The 26,159-nt window shown below is 39.0% G+C and overlaps 1 protein-coding gene and 1 long non-coding RNA gene across 3 annotated transcripts in view; one reads left to right on the top strand and one right to left on the bottom strand.

Annotated features, from left to right (window-relative positions):
* SLC66A1 (solute carrier family 66 member 1) overlaps positions 1-26,159 on the top strand; it is a 506,383-nt gene that overhangs the window by 258,006 nt on the left and 222,218 nt on the right. For both annotated transcript variants that reach the window (XM_044061786.1, XM_044061785.1), the window contains one exon: positions 9,748-9,835. In XM_044061786.1, coding sequence (XP_043917721.1) covers positions 9,748-9,835 — 88 coding nt within the window. The remainder of the gene's footprint in view (positions 1-9,747; positions 9,836-26,159) is intronic.
* Positions 1-26,159, bottom strand: part of LOC122793609 — a 372,997-nt gene that overhangs the window by 83,606 nt on the left and 263,232 nt on the right. The window lies entirely within an intron of this gene.

Here is a 26,159-nt window from a genome sequence, read left to right on the forward strand (position 1 = left end):
AACATAAAGGGACATGTGGCAGAGTGAGTTTGCACAAGGATGCACTTTCAGTGTCTGGTCTGCTTCAGTTGTTTGTGGTGGAGGCCATTGTCAGGCACACATATTGGCATCATATCACTGCCACCATTCACTGCATGGTCTGCACAGACATCTCCTGTTGGGAGTCCTTTATCTGTCTGTTAGATTCAACCACAGTGCTGCAGCATCTGCTGAGGCTTTGTCCCAGTACACACAATGAGGCTTCCAGAAGTCCCAGATCCACACATGTACACAGCATTGCAGACAGTGTCTGCACCCCGGACATAAACCCCAGTCTCTCCACTCACCCTCACAGGCCTGACACTTACATTACCAAATTATGTTTACACATAACATGCACGCATGCACACACAGACACATACACACACACACAAAATTGCCCATTGATGACACATAACACTGTGCCCCACCCCCGCCAATGCATATAATAACTGTGCCCTACCCTTTGTTTTCTGTTACCTGGGTAGCCTATGTTTGATGCACTGTGTGGCTGGTCTATGCACAGAGTAGCACAAACTGGATGAAGGCTTGCTTGCATCTCTTTTTCTTTTCTGTATACTGCCTTAGTCAGTCCTGTAGTTATGAATGTAAAGCATTGCAGACAGTGTCTGCACCCTGGAATCAATTCTTAGCCAGTGTAACTGCCTGCTCTGCCCACCTTTGCCTTGCACAGTCCTCCCTGCTGAAGCTGTCTTATCCACAAACTTCTACTCCACTGCTAATTCAGGGAGTTTCTCCTCCTGTATGCGTCTGTCCTACTGCAGCTTTTTTCATGTAATGATGTTATGTAACATAGCACATACTAAAAATATCTAACTGCATTGGCAGGGACATACTGCAGGGTACTTCTCAGATCCATGCAAACAGGAGTAGCAGGGCTTCAACATTCCAAACACATGTTTGATGGTGGCCAAGACTTTTTTTATAACAGGGCAAAGTTTAACCATTTAGTGTCATTGTCAGGGGATTTCTTATGGGTTCCATTAACCATGGCTCCAGGGCATACCAAGCATCACCAATTAGATGTTCCTGGGTAAACTCATCTACCACAAACCTTTGATATAAGTTGCACAGTTGCACATATATCATATGTGGGTCCTATGGGCACTGTCTTTGTGGCCTGAAGACAGATTTGTTCCTGTTGTCCAGGTGGGGTCTTTTTTGCAATGTGAGTGCAGTCTATAGTCCCCAGTACTTCAGAGACCTACCTGGTGTTTGCTCTCTCCTCTGTGCTACATGAAAACTACATGTGCTCCCTTTCATTCTGTAGAATGTATTGAGGATTTAATGGAGTATCCTTGAGAAAGATGCTTGAAATACACCCACCATGACCTTTTTGGAAGCTAAAAGGTCCCTGTAGCTAGTATTTGCAAAGCTATACATACCTTGGTACTAACAATGATAGGTAGTCCATGCATCCCATGGGTCTGTATGTGATAGAGACACACATCTCAACTAGACCTTGAATGGTGATTCTATCCACATGGTTGCAGTCTACAATTTCAATGTTGTGGATGGCATAAAGAGTTAGGTGCAGACAGGTGACACAGTGCTGCTGAGGGTGACAGTGTGCAGCACCTTGACTACTGACATTGAGTATAGCCTGTTAAATATAGAGGTTTACTAGTGCGGCAGCTACCCTATACAGTTTTTAGCAATCTGACTCCTGTAATGCAATGATTTTACTGAGATCATTAAGTGTGCAACTAGTGCCTTGTGCGGGTGTGTATGTCTCTGAATCACTCTGTCATGTGGTTTTGTGGTTTACCCTCATTTGCATTTGCAAGTGCCCTCACTTTAGTAATGCTACTGTTTACCATCATTGTATTTCTATTAGTATGCTAAGCAGGCTATGGTCCTACTTGTGCTTCGCGTGTCTCTGAATTGCCCCCACCCTGTGTGGTCCTTCGTTGCACAAAGTCATTTTACTGCAAAGCAGGAAATGTTTCTGAATGCCAAGGTAAGACAAAGTAAGTTAAGTTTAATAAGAAGCAATGTAAGTTTTAATAATGTTGTAGTGCATGGAGCACAGCAATTGCACTCTGATATTTGGAAAAAGACAAAGCAGTTGAACGCCAAAGTGGCACGCGACCCAACCTAAACAATTGTTAAGCACCCCCTGCTTAAGTTGTTAAGGTCAGGTCTACTGCTTGTCAGTAAAATCTTCCTGTACTGACTAGCAAATCACATCAGCAGAGCAAAATATTTGTTTCTGTCTGCTGTACATACCTTTAACATATCCCTAACTTCCTGTTAAGAAAATAAAATAAAAAGTTACTAAAATAACAGGATGTGTTCACCTTTCTAATGTGAAGGATACGAACTCTGAAACTCAAATATATGTCATTATTTACTGAATTCAATCCTTGGTGATTTTTCTGAAAAACACAGATTTTTATGAGGAGCAGACCAAAAATATGAAGGAATAATTTGGATATTCTGTGACAATCTAGACAGTAGAGAGGCATTAAAGGTAAGTGTGATGGACAGTATTACTCTGCCTTTCTGAGTCTGTCTACTAAATGTTTTATGGCTTTGAAAGCCAACAAAACACTTAGCAATTTGTTTTCTTTGCAATTAATAGTACATGGAAGAGATAAAGCTCCATGCACTGCAAAGAATTACGATCCTGTCACTGATCATGACCTTGTATAGTGTGTTCTTAACATGGATGCCAAGATTCACCTCTTGAGCTTCTCTCTCAAGGAGAATTTCTTGACATCCATGTCACAGACACATAATAAGCAGGTCATGATTGGTGAGCCGATTGTAATCCTCTATATTATAGTAATACAACCTGATGCGGGATAGCTGCTGAATCAAAACAAGAAGAAGTAGTCTCCCATCAGTACTGAGTGATGTGGCCAAGCTTAGTAAGAATCTGTGAACCTATGAACACAGCAATGGAATCAGAGGAATGGAACTGAGAGCAAGTATGGATAAACTGACTGAAATGTGTGTATGCATGCATGAATAGGTTTATCTAAGTTTGTTAATCAGGGTAGTGGGCTGTTCCTAGTGAACCTGTTTCAGCCAGTGCCCTGAACATATAACAATAGACGCAGGGAATAAAATATGCAGTATATACAGTCAAAGATATGAGGACTGCACTGAAGATGTAAAAAAAATGCAAGTAATACACAGATCAAACCTGTTTACAGACTATAATCCATGGTGCATTTTGAAGAAAGTGACAACATCACAGTAGCTGACATTGTTCATATATATATATATATATATATATATATATATATATATATATATATATATATAGTATCATAGGATAGGAAGTTACTAGGCTATTGGCCCTGAGGACCTTATAAGCTTAGCTAAGAGTTTAGCCCATGTTTAGACAAGTCAGTACCCAAAGCCCCTGTCCAGCAGGGACACAGGTGGAATCCCAGGAGTGTATTTTCTGTTTCCCATCTGGTTTTCCAGGTTGTGCTTAAAAAGGGATAATGAGGTACTCTGCTTGACGTGAAGAGAGAATCTATTCCACAGATGGGGGAGTCTCTGGGGCACACATCTGTCCCGCCAACAAGTCCTATTGATGTCATAGACCAGGTTGAGGTCTCAAGTGGAGCTTGACTTGCTGATATGCAGCCGTCCCATCAAGGCGGCATCTGAAATTGCTTTTTATGCCAGACAGAGGTCACCTTTGAGGAGTCTGTATGAAACTAAGTAGAGAGGCAGGGCTTTTAGCCTGTATGTGTAGGGTAGATGTTTGGAGGCCCTGTATTCACCTGGTGAGGACATTCTGTGGTCTGTCCAGCTGCTGCATGTGCTTTGCGAGGTACATGCCGAGGGGGGCATTGTAGTCAATAATGGGCTTTATTAGGGAAGACTACTGGGATGTTATGACCTCCTTGTCTCTGGATGAGATACCTTTATTTATAAGATGGGCCATGTAGAAAACTTTCCTTACAACGGAAGCAGCAATCATTTTTATGTATGTGCCATACAAGTGTTCTAACACTTTATCTAATCACAAGTGGTCAAAAACATTATCTGACCACATTTTTAAATGATATTCTTCACCACATTTTACCAGTTATGACTATGATACAGAAAGTTTATGATTTTTTTGATGACTAGTATGAGTTTTTTTTAAAGATTTGTAAGTAATATTGGAGTTTGCTTTATCACAGTGTGTTGAAATGTGCAAGCTGATGGTGTACTTCCAATGTTTTTTCCCATACTTTCTCTATCGTGCAACCATGGATTTCTTATATATATATATATATCTATATATATATATATCTATATATATATATATATATATATATATATATATATATATATATATATATATATATCTATATATGTATATGGGTTCCGTTCAGAAGCTCGAAATACTGAAATCTCGAATTTCAGTATTTCGAGCCCAAGAAGCCAAATCCACATAATATTGAAAATTTAGAAGCCTTGAAATTCAAAACCTCGAATACCAGAGGTTTTGAATTTCGCGCTTCTAAAGTTCTGCTATGGTTATGTATTCAGGTAAGTGTGTGTGTGCTAAGGGGTTTGGGTAGGGGCTGTGGTGTGTGTCAGTGTGTTTTGTTGCTGTGATGTGTGTGTGCAAAGAGAAAGTAGCTTGTGTGGTGGTGTTTTGTGTGTGTTTGTATGTAGTGCGACCCCGAAGTGAGAATATTTAAGTAGGAGGGTGTGGGGGGTGCAGGGGGGCTTTCCCCCCTGCCTTCATGTAGTAGAGTGATTGTGTGTGTTTGTGTGGTGGATGGTGTGTGTGTGTGTGTGTGTGTGTGTGTGTGTGTGTGTGTGTGTGTGTGTGTGTGTGTGTGTGTGTGTCTGTGTGTGTATGTGTGTAGTAAAACCACAAAATTCAAAACTTCCGGTATTCGAAGTTTTGAATTTTGCAGTTTTTAGTTTTCGTTGTTTTGTGGATTCCACTTCTTGGGCTCAAGATATTGAAATTCAAGATTTCAGTATTTTGAGCTTCTGAAGTGAATCCATATATATAAATATATATATATATATATATATATATATATATATATATAGAGTATATGTTAAGGGTGTGTGGGTGTGTGGGTGTGTGGGTGGTGCAGCTTTGATGAATTCAGATTCAATGACCTGAATGTTCAATGTTCACTGTTTAACCTGTTCGATCCTTTCTTCTCATTTATGTGTAGTTCGATGTAGTGGTCATTCAGTCATATCAACTAGATCCATAGAAGAGACCCTCAAGTGCAGTGATACCACAAACTACTTAAACAACTAGCTAGAAATACCTTGCTGAAGGCGGTTTATTTCAAGACAGTCTTACAGCAGTTAACAGGAAGAGGAAGAGCTATTCTTTTTTACAAAAAAAAAAAAAAAAAATCAGCAGCATTAATATTAATTTTATTTTACAAGAAAATGTGTTGTCTCATGAAGTCTATGTTCAGTCTCCTAATGAGACAAAAATATGAGAGGACATTGTGGAAATTAAAACGACATGTGTACATAGATTGGCAGATGTTAGCTTTAATGGTAAGCTGTGGTTAGAGACACCCTGTTGAGAACTAGTGATTGGAGAAATATCAGGTGGATTGTGCTTTCTTCTTTTGGTATACTGATAGCAAGGTAAGTAGGGGAGGGGCTTAAAAGACTGCATCAGCTTTGATTCACACCTAAAAACCTATTTTTAAGAACAGGCTGGGAGGAGCATGAACGTTTTTTCTTCACTGATGTAGGTCATGGCCCTGCATATATATATATATATATATATATATATATATATATATATATATATATATATATATATATATATATGCCTACTACCAGAGATCGAAATTACACTATTTCGAAATCCGATAGTAGATGCCCACTGACACGAAAGTTGGACTTCACCGAAGGTGCACTTTCGCGAACACCACTAGAATGAACGGTCAGTGTCCTCCACTGTGGCACGGTAGTCACGGACTTTAGGGTTAGTATCCACTATCCTTAACCCAAGCCCTAACCCTAAGGTCCGTGACTACCACACCACAGTGGAAGACATAGATCCATGACTACTGCACCGTGGAGGACATGCAATTACTTCCACTGTGGTGTGGTAGTCATGGACCTTAGGGTTAGGGCTTGGGTTAAGTTTAGTGGATAGCTCTACTAGCTATCCACTATCCATAACCATTCGTTCAAGTGGTGTTCACGAAAGTGTACTTTCGGAGAAGTGCACTTTCTCGTTAGTGGGCATCTACTACCGGATTTTGAAATAGTGTAATTTCGATCTCCGGTAGTAGACCCATATATATATATATATATATATATATATATATATATATATACATGGGTCTAGGTTACAACGTCAACAGATGAGAAGACCGACAGCGAAATCACCGACACAAGAAGATTGACGGATGAAAACACCGACGCGGAGAACACCGAGATGGGGAAAGGATGTGTAAGTATGCGGTAGTGACGGACGTTAGGGTGCGAGTAAGGTAAGTGTGCGATGTTGGCGGTCTGTAGGGGTAGGGGTGGGTTAAGAGAGTTAGGGTTAGGGCGCGAGTTAGGTAAGGGTGCAGTAGTGAATGTTTTGGGTTAGGGGTGGGTTAAGTGAGTTAGGGTTAGGGCGCGAGTTAGGTAAGGGTGCAGTAGTGAATGTTTTGGGTTAGGGGCGGGTTAAGTGAGTTAGGGTTAGGGCGCGAGTTAGGTAAGGGTGCAGTAGTGAATGTTTTGGGTTAGGGGTGGGTTAAGTGAGTTAGGGTTAGGGCGCGAGTTAGGTAAGGGTGCGATAGTGATGGACCTTAGGGTTAGGGTTTCGGTTAGGGTAGTGGATAGTTGTGTATGTAAGGTTTAGTGTTTGTTTGTTAGGATTTAGGTGTGCTTGTGTTGTGTGTGTGGTTTTTGGTCAGGGAATTTGTTTTGTTTATTGGTTGTTGTGATGATGTGTTGTGTGTGTGTGGTGTCGTGTTTGTGAGCTGTCGATGATGTGGTGTCGGTGATGTCATTGTCGATGTTGTGTGCTGTCGGTGTTATAACCTAGAACCATATATATATATATATATATATATATATATATATATATATATATATATATAGGTTTACCTTCATGTGTGCATTTTGCACATGGGCGAACAGCAAATGTTCGAAAGGACGTTTGCAAAGTTTGCAAACGTCGAAAACAAAAAGGTTCGAATGTGGAATGAGCAAATGCACAGTGACATTCACTCATTGCAGAATTGGCATTTTGTGATGGATTGCACTATAGTGGGGATTGGAAAATGGTCCCTTTCCCCACTGTAGTGCGAGCTCGGAGTTAGAATATTAAAGTAGGGGAGTGTGACGGGTGCAACCCCCCACATGGAGGGTGTAGGGAGGCTTGCCCCCTGCTTTGCACTTCATTACATTGTCGTGGATTTGTTTTTCGAAGTTACGATTCACTCATATGAGCAATCACATGAGTGTGTTTCACCTTTGTAAAGGTAAACCATATATATGTATGTGTGTGTGTGTGTGTGTGTGTGTGTGTGTGTGTGTGTGTGTGTGTGTGTGCGCGCGCGCATGTGTACATGTTCAACTAATGGCAAATGTAGACCAGATTGTTTAGGCTGCTAGAGAGAGCAGACCTGATGTAATATTTGATGCTTAAAATTTGGCATGTAGCATAAATCATGTAACCGTACAGAATATTCTTGAAATAAGATGGCGTAGAAACTGAAATCAGAATGAGTGACTTAAATTATACCACTTAGAGGAATACACCTTTTCAAAACTATTCATGTTTATTAATCCATTACTTGAAAATGTGGCTGATGGATGTGCTCAAGCTGGACATTTTATTGTACTGATTAGAACTGTACCTAGCTGTTCTGGTGCCCTATGTTGTTGCCTGATCTGACACCCCTCAGCTGTAAATTGTGGGAAAAAATGTCCTTTTAAACTGTAGGAAACAATATTTGTAGCAGGAGGCTTGCTGCAGATTATGCAATGCACAAAGTGCGGAAGCTGTTCAGACCTGATCTCAAACGTAGTATTAACATTTACTTCTGGATGCCGGTCCAGCATTGTTGACTGATTAGCATCTGCTGATTGCATCTCTTAACAGTTTTCACCCTAGGTGGCTACCCTTTTTTCCCCACCCTAGCTGCACCCCTGGTGTCGAAGGGACAACAAGAAAATTATCTGTTGACAATAGAAAACAATCCAGGAAAGTGCTGCATAATAAACGAGCAAAAGCAAATTTTCATAGCAGATGGTATTGATAGTGTAGTATTTCTTATGACCCTGTTTTCAAATCTCTGGGTAATGTAAGTCAATATTAAGTATGTCACTGGTAGCTGCTCATTGGCAAATGCCATTAATTCACTAAATTTGTTTCATACAAGACTGAGATTAGATGTGAGCAGCATAACTGAGCTAATTTAGTTTGAGAAGACTCACTGTATCTGGTGTCAGCAACAAAGAATCAATAAACTACTTAACCAGGAAAATGATTCACCCCTTCTTCTTCTGAAAGCAGTAAAACTGACAGAATAGTATCTAGAGTACAAAAGTGCAGAGGCTATTTTTTATTAATTTTGGGACAAATTGTTTTAGTTGTATAGTTCTCAAGTACCTGATCATTTGTCATATTTCTTTTTCTTTGACTCAGTGGTGCTGTGGAATACGATAGGTGGAGAATGGCTGGGATTGAGGATACTTTGTTGCGATTGTTCCCAGTTTGGGCTAGTTTTCATTTTGCACTCTGGCGCTTCCTGAGAAAGTTATAAAGTTGTCTTTCTTTCATTAAAATGTTTTTGCATTGTATATATTTTTTCTTACTCAGTGTGTGTGTGTGTGTGTGTGTCTGTGTGTGTGTGTGTGTGTGTGTGTGTGCGCGCGCGCGTGCGTGTGAGAGAAGTAGCTAGTTCTTCTTTCGGCTTTTCCCAGTTAGGGGTCGCCACAGCGGAACTCCGTTCCGCTAATGATTGGCAGTAGATTTTTACGGTGCCGAGGTGCCAGTCCAACGCCCAACCTTCAACGAAGGCACGCCCATTCACGCATGTCTTTCGAACGCCACTCGACCGCGGGAGGACATGCAGACTCCTCACAGAAGCCGCTCCATTAACACAATAAAACAATGTATGCACCTCACTGAAGTCTTTTTGTCTTCTTTTAGAATTACTGTATTTCACATTTCATTCACTAGCAGCTGGCCATCTAAATGAAACTGGATTACTGACAGAAGATACATATACTGTACCTATGACTAGCCATCGATACTGTCTTTTGATATTTTGTGGGTTACAAAAGTCTGTGTGAGTAGAAGAGAACCAGTGTCTGTGTGTGTACAGGTGATGAAAGCACCATTCACTTTGAATAATTGCCCTGTTTGTGCAAGGCACCATTTTTGAATGTCTGTGACATACAGGCATCGTTACTGTGTGGTCTTTGCACATGCTATGTTCATGTACTTTGATGCAGTTTTGTAACAACCAAAAGGAAATATGAAGAAATCCCTCTGCAGGGCCACCATTGCTGACTACTGTGTGAACTCCATTTGCAAACTAGATTGGGGTGAACATGCTGTAGGATTTATGCTACCAGTGAAGGCTAGTGGCAGTTATCACCCACATTACTTATCTCCTAGTATGAGTTAAGATACAGCAGCAATTTGTGGCAGAGTGTGATCGTTAAATGGTAGTAAAAAATAATTATTTAAATATGTTAATCAGCTGTGCATTTTTCTTAATCTTTGAAACTGTGCTGTTTCTTTCCTTTTAGTCTTTCACTGCAGTGTACTATATCCTGGCAGATATTGGCATGCTGAGTCTTTACATCTACCACAGATGCAAGCGCAAGCAAATTTCATGTGAGTTCACAGTTCCAATTTAATTGCTGTATGCTTACTGCTAGTGTGGTCTGCAAATAAATCGATGTGTTGGCCTCTTTATACAACATTAGTGTCTTTTTCTTTGCTTGAACATTTCATATATTATTGTTACTTCAATTTATTTTTTTTAATTTATGTATTTGTTAACCTGCTAAGTGAACTAGTCATTATAGCCCTTTTCAGCCATAACCCAGGCCACAAGGATAAGGATGAACTTAATATGTGTGGAGTCTTTTGAGTAGAGAGTCAACCAACATGTTTTTGGGAGGAATCATGAGTACCCTCGAGTTGTAAGGTAGAGCTCACAACCACTGAGCTGGAATTCTCTCTAGATAATACATAGTAGATGCCAAGGACTGAACCCTGATCCTCATACAGCAATAGTATACGTCACAACACGACAAATCTTATTTTACTTATAACATCACATCTATTTATAAATCAAGTAGTAGTGCTATCTATGTAAAATGGCCCCGATCAGTACTACTTCTATTTTTTTTTAATGAACAATGATTCCCTCTTAATTCAAACTTGAGGTACGGTGCTGCCCGTCATTGTTTCTGCTACAGTAATTATGCTGATGTGATCGTCATTGGGCTCATTATTATACAACTGTACCAGATGGTGATACTGTTTTAATATTTTATTTTGCCTACCCCATTGTCTTTATACAGGCTGGAACTCCTGATACTTTACATGGTGATGTCATCACTGCTGCTGTTACACCTCTATAAGATTTGTCACTGATGTGAAATAATTCATGTACCCCGTTTAGTTAAGGCCTTGGACCACTTTAAATTAAGAAGTAGAGTGGGCCTTTTTGGCTTAATATGAATACCTCTTCAGTGACATAATATGCACATGAAAAAGATGTACAGTGAACAATAAATAACAGAAGTACATGGATTTTATTGTCTTTGTGAAAATATGAATAGCTTGTACTGTTAGTTTAATTTACCTGATCACAGGAAGATACTCTTTTTTTTGCTTATGGACAGATGCTGTTGCCTATAGTGTATCTGAATATGTAGCTAAGCCCCAAACAGACACCTTTCCCACCCCAAACTTTGTCCACCTATCCCACCCACTCATAACCCCTTCCCTAAAATAACATTCCTCAGCCTTGTACTAGAGGAAGAGACCTGCACGGATCCCCCATGCACTCTTTAAAATATAGTCTTTTTTGTGTCACTGTTTAACAGCTGAGAAGATGTCTTCTCATCTCATACTTAAAACAAATCCTTACAATTTGACAGTCTTGCTTCTTCCTCTATGCCTTAATTTTTGTCTTCATCTCCAGCTCGCAGTCTTTCTTTCAAGGTTCTGCACACTGACATCATGTCCTCCTCTGTCCTTCTGTCCATTCGACTGCACTTCTACAGTGCCTCAGTTTCTCCTTCTTTTTATTCCTCCAACAGTTCCCTGATCGTATTAGTCACTTTTCTTGTTATGTCCCCACCAGCTGTCCTGTAGTCTGTCTTTACATATTGCCTGCTGAATGATTGTAATGGCAAGGATTTAAAGTTAGATCGAGATAAGACAGTAATTCAAAGTGTGGTGGCTCTGAAATGGATTAATGGTGCACTGAGATAATGTAACACGCTTCACCTGACTACAGCTAAAACTGTTCATCAATATCCTATGTTGTTTTACAAATGGTGTTTCTCCCACCTGAAAGTGCACTAGAGAAAATGTAAAATGTTATATTGCAATGTTTGAATGTTGAATGTTGTCATTTTGCTTGTTTAACCATGTTATTTATAATAAGTTGTAAACAGTTTATTTAGGATACAAAAAATACTCTTCACAAAGCTGACAACAGAAGTAATTTAATGTTTTATTTATGTTTCTATGTGGCAACCATTTGTATTTGTGTAACCAAATGGTAAGGGTGGTGCAGTGGTGCAGCGGTTAATGCTGTTGCCTCACAGCAAGAGGTTCTCCGGTTCGATTCTCGGCTGGGGAGCCTTCTGTGTGGAGTTTGCATGTTCTCCCTGTGTTTTTGTGGGTTTCCTCCGGGTACTCCGGTTTTCCTCCCACATTCTAAAGACATGCTTCTGGAGCATTTCTCCCCAGGCCTCTGCTGAAAACAGGATCTGTGGAACCTAGTCGGACTTTCCCGGTCAACAAATGTTAAATAAATAAATAAAAATAAATAAGGCTTAATGCCAGAGATGAAGATAATGCAATATTGATCTGCTGTATAAATGATGCCTGCAGTCTTGTTATGAAATGTCAATAGTTTGTCAAATCCTATAAAAAGATTCAAATAATTTGTATACATTAGGAAAATTAGACCTCTATTTGTACTACTGCAAGAACTGCATTTGAATGACATTAAGCATTCAAAATAACCTTGGATGTAAATTATTAGCATTTTATCATATCCGTCAGGAGGCCAAATGGGGTGTTGCAACAGTTATTGCAAAGAAATATAGCTTTTGAAATGCTGGAAGTATAAAACATAGCAAAGATTTGTATTACTAAGAGGGAATGTTATGAACAATTGTAAATCTGCATATCCCAGCTGGGATTCAAAGATTCAAGATTCAAAGAAACGTTATTGTCATTTAGGACCACACAAGTGCAGCCTAAAAGAAATTACAAATGTCAGTTCATGAACGAAATGCAGTGCAAATAACATAGATACAGCCATATCAGAGAATAGCCAGTAATTTGTCATTCAAATACATCAAAATTGCAACAGATGCCTAGCATATCCAGTTTCTATTTTAGTAAACAGATCTGTCAGTGAATTTTATGTCCCAACTTTGCAGAAAAAAAATTCTTGCATCCTATCCCACATTAAAGGAAGCACCTCTACTGACATCTCAAACTACAGACCTATAGCTATACTCCCCATTCCCCATCAAAAATCTTAAAAAAATGTACCAAATCCAAACTTCTTAAGTATATCAGAAAAGAAAAGCTACTGTTTCAAATCCGTAATAAATTTAACCTTCATCACAGCACCTCTAGTATCCTTTTCAATTTTACTAGTACTATATACCTACAGGGAAATGCAGGTAACCTAGAATCTGCACTCTTTCTTGACTTATCAAAGGCCTTCTACACAGTATCAGACCAAAATCTCTTGCATGAACTTTCTAATGTATCTCTTGCAAACCCATGTCTCCTGATTTCAAAGCTATGTACACAGCAGATCTCATGCTTTCACCCAGTGTCTGTCTGTGTTCTGTCCTAGAATATCTGCTTTTTAATATTTTCATAAATGACCTTCATATGGCATGCAGACATGCCACCACAGTCAATATTCTGACAACTCCACCTTGATCTGCACTGCATGTAGCCTATAAAAACTTCAAGACACTACCCAGCCACATTTCGTACCCATCAGAAATTGGCTACCTGACAATCAATTACTGTTAAACCCCTCAAAAGCAAGGTAATACTATTTACTCCAAAGCATCACATTGAACAAGAACTATCTTTCTTCTTACCATCTGACAGTACAAAAATCAAACTGATAAGCCACACCAAACTATAGATGAAAGCATAAAATTCAACCACTAGACAAAACAATTTTAAAGAAAGAAAACACCTTCAAAAACGTGGCTGTGTCGGTAGGATCAAACCTTATATGTCAGAAGATTCACAAAAATACACTGCGTTAATCTATCTTCTTCCAACATATTTGTACTCCACCCTTATAGTAACAAACCCAGTATCTGCCCAAAAAACTGAAATGGATTATTGCTATGATAAATGGGCCAGATTCACTTCAGATCTACCACACAGAATGTACCACTGCATAGCTATGGATTAACTGGTTAGGACTAACAAATCACCTAACCTTCTCTCAATTACTAATCACTTACAACTTCCACAAACCAGGTAATTGCCCGTCCACCCTACTCCCCCAGTGGAACACTTTGCTAGCCACACAAACAGTAGCTATTCATAACCAAATTCAACAACACAGATGGGGACACTCTTTACTCAAACTATGTGTCAAAACTGTGCAATTCCCTCCCCATAAGACAAATTAAAACCCCTCCAAAATGCAGTTAAAACAACACGTTATGGACTTTTGGTTGTGTTCGTGCACTACCCTGGTTAATCCTGCTCTGCCCCCCCCCCCCACTAATACTCCCTAATATTGCACCACTGTACTCTAATATTCAAACTGCAAACCTACATTAACACAAGATCTTCCTCCCAACTTTGTACTGCAAACAGATTGTTTACTAGCTGTTGCTCTTCCCTGTCTCAGTTATTACATTTCACTATAAATTGCTTCAGTATTATCTGCTATATCTCCTTCCTAACCCACATATACTATACATCTTTGTTAAATTTTAACTCCTATATAGTATGCATCTTTATAAACTTTTCTGTAACTCCCCAATACCGATTTCTCTGATGGCATTCTACTTATTGTGTATTTACACTACTAACTATTTTTCCATGCCAATTATATTGTACATAGAATTGCAGTTTTCTTGATGACTGTATTTATATTGTAAGCATATTAACTGTTTTTTTAATTGTTGTGTTGTGTTACTATTTTTGTTGGAGCACTCCTCTCTGTACCTTTGATGAAAAACGGCTTCAATCCCAGCTAGACTATTGCAGCAGTAAATAAGATAAAATAAAATAAGAAGGTGGCACAGAGACAAATAAGTTTAAAACATTATATGTACAGATTGTGAAAGAGTTATCCTAGCCCCCTGATGTGCTACATAGGTGAGGAAATTTAGATTTTTGCTTGGAAATGCCTCTTTAAATATTTTCACATTCCCATAGACTCTTTAGATGTACCAAAGTGTTAGACCTGTTTTTAGAGATGTGATATTGATTTAATAGGAAATATTATACATATCTCTTGGTAATGATGCAAATTAAACAATATAAGGGGGACATGCAGAGCTAGTGCAATGTTATTTGGCCCAGAAAATCTTTTTTGTATCTGGGTAAAGATACACTATAATTTCTCCTTTCACTAGCTTTGGTGTCTAAAATAAAGTGGTTAAAGTCATTACAGTCTTTACAGGTAGTAGCTGTCTCCAAGGTATCTTCCAGCAGTAACGATTGACTAGGACTAACATACAGTCTGTATATTTTAAGTTCTGAAGATGATGCTATGCTACACAAATGTGCTAGTTGAGAAGAAGGCAGGACAGCTAAGCTGCAGTACACCTCCACAGCAGCACATGCAGCTGCTTACCATTGTACATATGTTAGTTTACATAATATACATCACCAAATGGCAAGTCCAGTGTGAGATTTATAACTTTTAACTTTTAAAACAAGTATTTGGACACTTTTTTATTTGCTACACCTCCGATATAGCAATTTTTCTGTTTATGCCTTTTTCTTTTGAAAGACATTTGAATTTCTATTAGTTTATTGCAATCTTTCTTACATATCTCTGTCCTTTCAAGACTCGAATGAGTTTTGTTGACAGACCTTCAAGAAATGAAGCTTGAGGTAAAAAGTACACGTTATGTCACACTCACCCAGCTTCTTGTTTGGAAAGATCTTCTGAATTTTTGGTTTACCCATTTTTAGGCAGCATCTCTTTTCCCTGATAGTTAACCTTGCCCGTTGGACTGCTTTTTGGGTCTACACTGTTCACTTACAGCTGGGCACACGCTAGCTTTATTTTCTGTCTTAACAACCTCTTGTTGGCACTCAAACATTGCAGCACCCTTTCACATTTTTTAAAGTACCTGGCCAGTAATGTTTTCATAAGCCCATTTATGTGCTTTATACTCATATGGACTGAAAAGGGAATATCATAGGCTGTGATTGAAGGTGCCTGAAGACATGCCAGTGGGGCTACTAACTGCTGTATCACGTCTCTCTCTAGCCCCTCTTTTAGAGTCCTGTACTATACAACAGTATGTAAACTGCCTCTGCCCATGAGAATTAGGAACCTCCTTCTCTACCACCCTAAAGGTTTGTGAATTGGGTTCCAATGGGAGCAGCCAAAAGAAAAAGAGGGTTCCAAGAGCTATGCTTACCTTAGCTCTGTTTTTGCAGTTTCAGTAATTCTTCTTTTGATGGATCTGCATAGTCTTTCACAACTGTGCTTCAGATTTAGACTCGCTGCTGTCAAAAATGTCTTCCCCTGAAGTTGCTTCTTCTAGTGTAAGTCCAGTACCTTTTATCAGTTCAGACTTTTTGCTACCACATAGCTCATTTTTGGAGTAGCCATTTTACTGACATCTGATAGAGTTCAGGACTCTGCCAGGGTCTCCCCTTTGCTACCTTTCCAATGAGATTGCCTCCAACCCTTGCTGCAAGTGACTAAACATACAAAGGGTACTGTACTATCATTACTTTAAAGGATATCATCAAATCCTTCTACCCGCTTGTCTCCTGTCCCTCTTTCTAGGCTGAATGAATCCTAGCCAGTGTCACCTGGAAGGATGTCCCTCCCATGGCCTTAATAAGAGTGGACTTCCCATGCAGATAGTATTTCTTATAGTTATAGATTTAAGAATTGTTATATCTGATACAGTTTCTCTACACTGTACCACAATAGAGTACAGGTCTTATGATAACCTGGGGCATTAGGAGTTTCAAGACAACCTACTACTACTTTGTAGCTACTGTTCTTAGCTTCCTCACATGGCATTGTGGACATTTAGATCTTTCATGCTTATTTGGATACACTGGAGGCATTTTATTCCAGGAACTTGTTGTGCATTTCAGTTAGTGTTGTTTTCTGCCTTTTACCTTTGCACCTGCTATGTAGTTTTATACTGCCCCTCAACAGTTCTGGGCACTCCCTGCTGTTGTTCCTTTCTGGCTAGATACAAGTCACCCTTTTTCCTAATTTTCTCTGCTGTTACACTCAGTCTGCTAACCAGATTTTCACATCCTCAGTAAAAGTACTAAGTACTTTCTTCCTTAGCAAAGGTCACCTGGCATTTTAAATATTGAGACTTGATATCCACTTATCCCCCTCCCCATATGAAATCAAATCTTTATTTCTGCAGCATAGGAACTCACAGTCATCCGTCTTTCTTTTCTGTTCTCTAAATTTATGTCTGTAAGCTTCAGGAGTTAGTTAAAGACATTCAAATAAACAGTATTTAATTTTATCATAATTCAAACCCTATTCATTTTTGATATAGCATGCATTGCCATGCCCATGACAGATGAGTTAAAATCCTCACTTATTGTCTCTGGTCAGGTTGGTGTTATCTACCTACCCTTTCAGAGGCCCAAATACAGCTGTCAAAATCATGCCCCTCTTTATGTATGAGAAACAGTTTGGTAGTAATGCTGGCATTTAAGGTTCTGCTTTTCCTCCAGTACTCACACACCTTTGATGAGGAGGTAACATCTCCCTGTTATGCTCTCCTTGCTTCTCTCTTTTCTGTCTCCTTTTCCCTTTCTTGCACCATGAGCAGGTTATGGTGATGCTTTCTTTCCACCTTTGCATTTGGTTACTCTCTTTTCATCTCATGCAGCTTTATCCCCCTCAGCTGTTTTGTACTTTAGATGCTCATCTCTAGCTCCAGTTTCTTTAATTCTGATTTGGTTTTGAGGTTACCTGGGGATTAACAGAGCTGTTCTGTTGTATGCCCTGGACCTGTCACCACCACCTGGCTTTCTCCAATTTAAATGGGCTACATTTCATCTGCACACAGGCTGCTGTAATATCCTCCTTGCACATACCAGTATATGACATTCGAAAACACCACTGTCAGGAGACCGAGTCCAAGAAAGCCAACCAAGTATGAGCTTGAACGCAATTTTAATTTCAAACCACAACAAAAAAGCGTTTTCGCTACTGATGTTTCAGTAGCTTCATCAGTATATGACATTTCCCTGGCGTTACACATCTTGGCTATAACACTAGCATTTTTTCATTACTCCACAAAGATCATTTTGCCTGTTTCCTAACTTCTCTGACTACCTAACAAAGTAACTGTAATACAAGATATCCTGCTGCATGTTTACCTTGTCCGTTCAAGGGCATACACACCTTTTGCTAACCAAAACTGTTTTATAGGCTTTGCAAGTCATATTTACAAGCTTTAAGTGCTGCACACCAAGTAATATGGAAAGAACAGTGGTATAATATAGTGCTGCCACCTTTTAATAAATGGCGGACAGGACCTGCAGGTTCTATCTCGTGCACTACTGCTGGCATTATTAGAATGTACAGTGGAGCCAGATGTTTGTCTCCCACCCTTGGTATTCATGCTAAAGATGCTGATGCTCTAGATAGGTATTAAGAGAGGAAAGACACATACGTAGGGTTTTAGGTGCAAACGACTGACACATTTGGCATATATAGGTTCATAGTTCATAGGTAGGTACTAGACTATTGGCCCTAGGGCCTATATGCGCCTAGCCAAAAAGGTACCCTGGCTTTCGCCATCCAAGAAAATTATTTTCCTGTGCCCCTGTCGAGCAGAGCCACAGAGCTTTTTAGTTGTGTTCTGCACCAAGGCAAAAAAGGCATTGGGAGTAGAGATCTTTATAAGAAATCTGCCTGTCACAATCACCCCCCCCCCCTTAGCTGTCATCTAATAGATTAAAATCACCAGAATACAAAGGAAATAAGGATTGTTCCCAAGTGGGCACTTATATGAGTAAGCAAAACCAAGAATGATGCCAAAGACCACATTCAGATCAGACCGACTGTTACAAGACCTGCATTTGGACTGGTAGTGAGATAGCCTGGGGATCTCATGCTCATATGTCTGATTATGTACCTTTTCACCCACACGTTTAGGTCTTATGTCAAACTTATGGCTGTACAGAAGGTTTTGAACTTGGTACCCCATCCACATCTCCAGGTTATTTGGTAAGATAACCCAACAATTTAGAATACTGCAGCAGTGATCAGTAGGACATCTACTGTTACGGGTAGTACTTTCACAACTGATCTTAACTGAGCCAAGATGTCATTAAATGCTTTTCCAAGATGATAAATAATGATGATAAACTGAATGGAGTGGAAGAAACTGAGTGGAATGTGGAGCATAATGTACCAGTGGAACACATGGTAGATAAAACAGATTAAGAAGTTACAGATATTTGATTTTTTCAGGATCAATATGTACAAATGGCTCCACAACTTAAACAGCAAATTATTTTTTTCTAAATTAATACATTATAATATATTGATTCTGAAAAACTATCTCAGTGTGGGCATAATACCAAGAGGGCTTCAGAGTGATAGACTATTGTTGAATGGCCTAGCCACTGACAAACTGACATTTCGAAAATGACTAGAGAATCTAGTTCATCTTTGTACATCAGCTTAGATGCAAATATTAATTAACAAAGATTTGGTAAAACAAAAAATAATCAATAAGTTAAAAAAGTGTATGATGAATTGCAGATTGTATTAGAAAGCAGACTAAAAGCAGACTGTCAAGACAGGGAAAAAGATAACTGAATTTAAGAAGAAGAAGAAAAAAATGCAGTGATATTAGCAATTACAGGAATGGCAGACTCTATAAATGATGACAGTCTGAATAAACAAGTGGAAGTACATATGAACATCAATGAACAATGTTTCAGAGCAGGTATGCTTCATGAGGAAAGGATTCATCATCATCGCCAGTGGTTTCCCTAGTGAGAATGGTGTCGTTTTTGGAGTTAAGAAATGAAACTGGAGAACCATCCCAGCAAAAATGAACATACTCAGGCATGGTTAGCACTTTTAGTACTCCAGCAAGGTGGGAGTCAAGAGAGGATCATCAGGGACTGAGATATACTCAGAATTATGTTAGCAGTGCTCAGTTTGTTTGGGGAAGAGGGATAGGGACAGCATGAGGACATCCTAACTGAAAGTTGTTTCCAGAGTAGTAAATGTACATTATTTACTTTCCTTTTTCTAACAGTATATAAAGACTTTAGGCTTATGGACATTTCTAGGAGATAAACAAGACATTATTAATGGGGGAAAAATACTTTGAAACTGCCAATATCCCCTAGCTGTGTGCACTAACTCTCAGGTGGCTTTATCACGGAACACATAAAAATAAAAACATAGCTGTGATGAACTAAAAAGGAACTTTATTAAGCCACTGAAATGAAAGATAAGTATTTTAGTTTTTTTAAACTATTTTCAAGCACTGCAGACCTCTTCAGATCATTAAATATTTTATTCTTATTGTATGTGGTGGCATCAAAGAGATCACATTAACAGTATGTTCTATTAATATTCATGGTGCAATTGCCCCTTTACTTTTGAGGGTGTGAGTTTAATCTAAGAAAGTTTATACGTAATTACATCAGTAGCATTTCTTTGAAGATTTCATGAAAAAAATGTCAAGCCAAATTTTTGTACAGGGACCAAAAGTAATGGTTTGGAGGCAGTCCCCTGGAAATGGTTAGTAGTAAGTGGTTTAAATGAGTTTGACTAGAATTTCTTACATGAAGTTCAATCAACTAAGAATGCATCTCAGACTGTTATACTTCAAGAAATGGCCTTGCTCCATCTAAAATACTGACTGGGTATGTGCCCTCTAAAACATTTTGCTGCACTGGTGACTGCGTAATGCAAGTCAAAAAATCTACTAATAAACAAAGAGTCTGATCCTATGGAATCTGCACAACAAATCAATTGAGTAAATTTCATCTTAAATGCATAACCTTGTCTCCAAATAAATTTTGAAAATGGCCATCAAAGTTTCACTTACTAGTAAAAGATATTGTATGTGTGGGGTTACCTTACCTTTAGCCTGTGCTAGATTTTGTGGTGTCTGGTGCTATGTGTCTATTGAACAATCTGTCATGTCTAACACATAAACTGCTTAATACCAGTAACTGCCTCTCACTTTCTAAAAAAATTCACATAAAACCAGATGTGCACAACTTTAGGGTAACTAATCTGATTTCGTGACCCCGGTAAAACTTTGCTTCAAAAAAAATTATTTGTGAAGAATCTCTCCATAATGTCATTCCAACAGACTGGATTACTCTCCCTAAAGTAGTAAGAGAGTATTCAAGATTCTGGTGTAAACTTGAAAACCAACTTCCCCCATTAATACCTGCAAAAGTTTAGAGATACAGGTTAATTATTTCACCCTCGGTAAACAATATCCTCTCACCTAAATAATCTCTTTCAGCCATTCTGTGGAAACAAACATTGACCAATTCTAAGTTACTCTGTTTGTACATACTTTCATTTTTCTTTCCTCACCTCCAGGTCTTCCCACAGCTCTCCTACTTCAGTACTTATTCTATCACTCATAACTTTCATGTCCCTTTTCTTTTCCTGTATTTACTCTTTTATTTCTGAATGTTACTAACTATATTCTCCTCTTCTGTTTTCAACACCAAAATGTACCACCTAAGATTCTATAATTAGAATTTGCAGCAAATACTTTTGCAAGCATGGCTACAATGCCTTACTTACTGATTCCATTAATGTTGTTCGCTATTTTACACGGATCATTACACTTGATTTTACTGTTGTTGTATTATTCAAGGTTTTTGTACGATTGTGTATACACTGTATTTGTTAATTCTAGTGTGTACTCCTTCTGTCTCTAACCATTTACTTCTGGTATGCTGACTTGTCCAAGGCCTAGGTTGTGTTGGAAAAGAGGCACTTGAGCAGTGCACTTACCCGGTAAACAAAGTTAAATCGATTAATAATGTAAAGTACATTTTGTCTGTGTTGGTCTTTAGTTTGGGCCCTCTTGACTACCCATAGACACATAACTCATCATACTAAGGCCACAGGTATTAGGACCTGTCAGCAATTCCAAACCTCCCCAGACTGCTTAGAACCTTCCCCTTATCCCATGGTGAACCCTGCTGCTGTCCCTCTCCAGATGTTCTGTGATGTTTAAGTATTCTGTCTTCCACAGAACCTCCACCTGCTGTATTTTGTCTTGTACTTCAAAACATACTGTGATTTTTATCATTTATCACTTTTATCCATTTATATACCTATCTGCTATTTCTAATAGTTTTCCTTGCTTAATGCTAAGTATGTCACATATATCCAAGTTTTAATTGTTGCCTGCCATTTCCAATAGTTGTCTTGCTTAATCCTGAAATGCTCCTGTCAGATTTTTTGTCCATTCTTTTAGCCTATAAAATAGTTTTTTTTTCTTGTATAGCCTTATTTAGTAAGTTGCTTTAAGGGTTGTTAGTGTTTTTAATTTTTTAATATTTTTTTAACAGTTGGCATATTCTGCCTAAAACATCTTTGTACATTACGTACTGTTGCATTTTATGGACCTTAGGATTTCACTTTGCCTTCCCTACCCACTGCAGTCTTTCATCATTGCTCCTTGGTATAACCATTTGCTCTCTTTTCTCGTGTTATTCTTTGGGCAACTTCCATGTTTAGCATCATTGAATATTGCTTTCATTATCATCTGTATGAAGAAAAGATTTCTTCACAGGATAGACACCAGAAGTGTGCAATTGATGTAGGAGGATCACATACTCCTTCCAAGTGTGATATCTGTTTTCTGAATTTTCTGTATCTGCACATAGCTACCAAAAGAAAGGGTTATAAGTGTTTGTTTTTTTTTAATCTTTAAAAGTTAAATCCATTGGTTCCCAGCCCCCTGGAAACGTTCAACATTGAGCTTGAAACTTACCAGTGTTTCTGGATCCATTACAAGTTGCCAAGTTCTAACCTGATAACAGTACACTGGACAAGTCAAATTTGTCAAAAAATGCTCCCATCAAAACTTTTTGTGAAACAAGTTTATAAAACATTTTTTTTTCAGGAGAAGATCCATACACCTCCCTATGTGAGTGATTTTGCCTCCTTTCCACCCTTATTATTTATAAATAAACAAACTTCATAGCTGCACAACTATGGTAAAAAAAGTAAAATCCCCATAAAAAGCATTTGCACAGTTATGATTTCACAGTAAGGCTGACAAATGTAAATCATTCCAAGAGATGTAAATTCAATTAGTTTGACTTGGCTAGTTTACATTTCTGGAGCTCATTTTCACTGAAAGGTAGCTGTCCTATTACCTTTTCTGCCTCAAAGCCATGCATGTGTACTGTTGCTCAGTCTCTCAACTTCTTCTTCTTCTTTTGGCTTTTCCCGGTTAGGGGTCGCCACAGTGGATCACCTGTCCACTCATAACTGGCAGTGGAGTTTTATGGTGTCGAGTTGCCAGCCCGGCGCCCAACCTTCCACAGAAGGCACACACACGCATGCAGTCACACCTAGGGCCAATTGAGAGTGTCCAATCCACCTACAGCATGTCTTTGGAATGTGGGAGGAAACCGGAGCACCCGGAGGAAACCCACGTGACCACAGGGAGGACATGCAGACTCCACACAGAAGGCACCCCAGCTGAGGATCGAACTGGAGAACCTCTTGCTGTGAGGCTGCAACACTAACCGCTGCACCACCACAGCCGAACAGGTTAAAATAGAGAGCTCACATTTCCTTGCTTAGTCTGAGGTTGAATGTACCTGTATGGAAACTCAGGTGAAACAGGTCCCTTTTTCAGATCAAGCTTGGAAAATACCTTTTTACTATAAGGGTAGCTGAGAAGTCTGACTCTTCTGTGACAGTTGAAATTTTAATGGGGCCCATCTTTTTGGTACTGGCCCCAGGTGACAGGCCTTAGCAGACTCATTGCTGACAAATAGGCACTGACTATTGTTGGTTGATCATCGATTGCTTTCCAGTAAAGCTCTGCGATGACTGCCGTGTGAGCAGTGGCAACATGAGGTTCACTTTGTTTTCTAACAGTGCACTTCATACATAAGAACCTGACTAGATCAAGGCTACTTTTTCCTTGTTTTTAGGGCATAATAAGAGCACTTTATTTATCAGATGTACATTCTTGAAGAAAAGAAGTAATGGGGATGGGTATATAACTTAAACATCTAAGTACCTCAGGGGAAACTATACTGCCTGAATGAGTATCAGCTTTAATAGAAAGATGCATGAAAACAGGGAACGCAGTCTGATGTTACATGGTAGGGGGCTCAGGGAAGTCATAAGAGGTGTGTCATTTTAATGAAAGGGTGACAAATTATAAGAACAGTCTTCCTCATGATATGATGGAAGCAGGGAAAACAGTGATAGAATTCAAGAATGCAGGTGGCGGAAGCAGAGCAGGTCATGTAAGGAGTCAGGAAAATCGATATTCTTGGTTAACCGGGATCTGTAACCTATCCAGTCAGTAAGAAATGGGAAGAGTAGGCAGAACAAGTAGTCTTATCTGGTGTCAAAATGTAGTGTGCGTGTGCGTGTGTGCGTGTGTGTGTGCGGTGTGTGTGCGGTGTGTGTGCGGTGTGTGTGCGGTGTGTGTGTGGTGTGTGTGCGGTGTGTGTGTGGTGTGTGTGCATGTGTTGCTATAAATGCACTATGGACAGTTTATGGCAGCACTATGGCTTACCTTTACATCTACTTAAAATATCAGCAAAAGCCAGTGTCATACCTTCAAACAATATGCAGATGTTAATTTCTTTTATTCAAAAAGTGCCTTTCCTTCCCTTTAATTTAATCGTAGTGAGTCATAGTTAAATAAAGATATGTTTGAGTATTTTATCCCACTATTTCTGTTTGTGCTTGCTTCTTTGGTATTTCTGCGTGCTGACTAGCAGGCCTAATGTACCTTTCACTTTCTTCGGAATTCATCACAGCATGTGATAATTTAGCATACTACAGCAAGCTGTGTTAAGGTTGTTATTCCATGATCAGGGGACAGCACAAACACAGAAATAAGAGGAAATGTGATACCTAAATGTGAGGCTTTTAATAAGCACCTATTCCTAAGGCATTTACAGTCTTTTCAAAAGCAGGTGGTTCAGGTACTGTTTCTGTTATAAAAAAGAAAACAATTATAACAGTTTTGTCTGGGAGTTTGCTTCTAACAAAACTTAGACTATGTCACTGAAAAAAAATCTTCCTCCAGGGGTACTCAAGGAATGTACTGATTTAAGATACTGTCCGTCTAAGTCACCAGTAGGGAAAACTAAATGAAAAAGGAAGTGAAAATGAAATGGAAAAAATGTTGCATTGTATGAAGAAGTATGAGACATCTCTGAAAAAACACATCAGTGTGGCTGTTCCCACCACGGAGTTCCGGGTAAAATTAATTATTAAAGTAATAACCGACGATGTGGTGTGGTATATTGAAGATTTACCCACGGTTGGTGTGGTTTAATCATGAGGAAGAAGCCTGAGTGATTAAACAAAGGCAACCGTGGGTAAATCTTCAATATACCACAACCACGGAGTCGGTTATTGCTATTATACAATGACATTATTTAAGAAAAAACATACTTACTTTTCTTAAATAATGTCTTTGTATAATGGTGAATTACTGTTCTTCCACTGGTTGTGGTATACTGCTTCTTCATTTTGATGTACTGCGCATGCATATGGGACTTGCGTTCCCATGCATACCCAGTATATCAATGCTTTGAAACCGAAGCAATGGAGAAAAGAAAGTCTCCTTTGCTCCGTTTTCTCTCTCTTTTTTTTAATTGTAAAAAAAAAAAGGTTTTGGGGCACTTTATACCAATGGAAAAAAGTCCAGGCGACTGGACCTTTTTCCATTGGTATATTGTGGGATTTAAAACGGGCACACTGGTTGGGCTGGGCCAATCAGCATGCACGTTTTCGAATAGTAATAGGGAGTTATTGTATAATATCTATTATACAACGACCCCCCAATAATATTCCAAAACGTGCATGCTGATTGGTCAGCGTGCACATTGTAAATCAGACTTATAGTAATGGAAAAAGGTCTGGTCACCCGCACCTTTGCAGCAACGGAGAACACAAGATCTCCGTTGCTTTTTAGAAACTGTCTCACTATGTCAAAGAAGTTTAACATAGCGAGACAGCTTTAAAAAAAGTAACAGAGATCTTCCTTTCTCCGTTGCTTTTTTTAAAGATGTCTCGCTATGTTAAATGGGTTTTACATAGCGAGACAGCTTTAAAAAAAGCAACGGAGATTCTCCATTGCTTTTTTAAAGCTGTCTCGCTATGTTAAACTCCTTTAACATAGAGAGACACTTTGTAAAAAACAATGGAGATCTTGCTTTCTCCGGTGCTTCCACCCACAATTCTGATGTACTGCGTAAGCATACGCATGCGCAGTATATCAGAACTGCCGTAGAATACCAGACATCTGCGGAAGGGCAGCACGGAGGCATTATACAATACCATTATTTAAGAAAACTAAGTATTTTTTTCTTAAATAATGTCATTATATAATAGCAATAACCCACTTCTGGGTTGCGGTAATGCTTCGCCCTCATGACCAAACCACACCAACCATGGGTAAATCCAGCATTACCCACACCCAGGCATGGGTTATTGTTTAATTACTAACCACTTAGAGTAATGCAGAGATATCCT

Source organism: Protopterus annectens, chromosome 2.part0, assembly GCF_019279795.1.
Source record: "Protopterus annectens isolate FY-2018-M chromosome 2.part0, PAN1.0, whole genome shotgun sequence".
Taxonomy (NCBI): Eukaryota; Metazoa; Chordata; order Ceratodontiformes; family Protopteridae; genus Protopterus; species Protopterus annectens.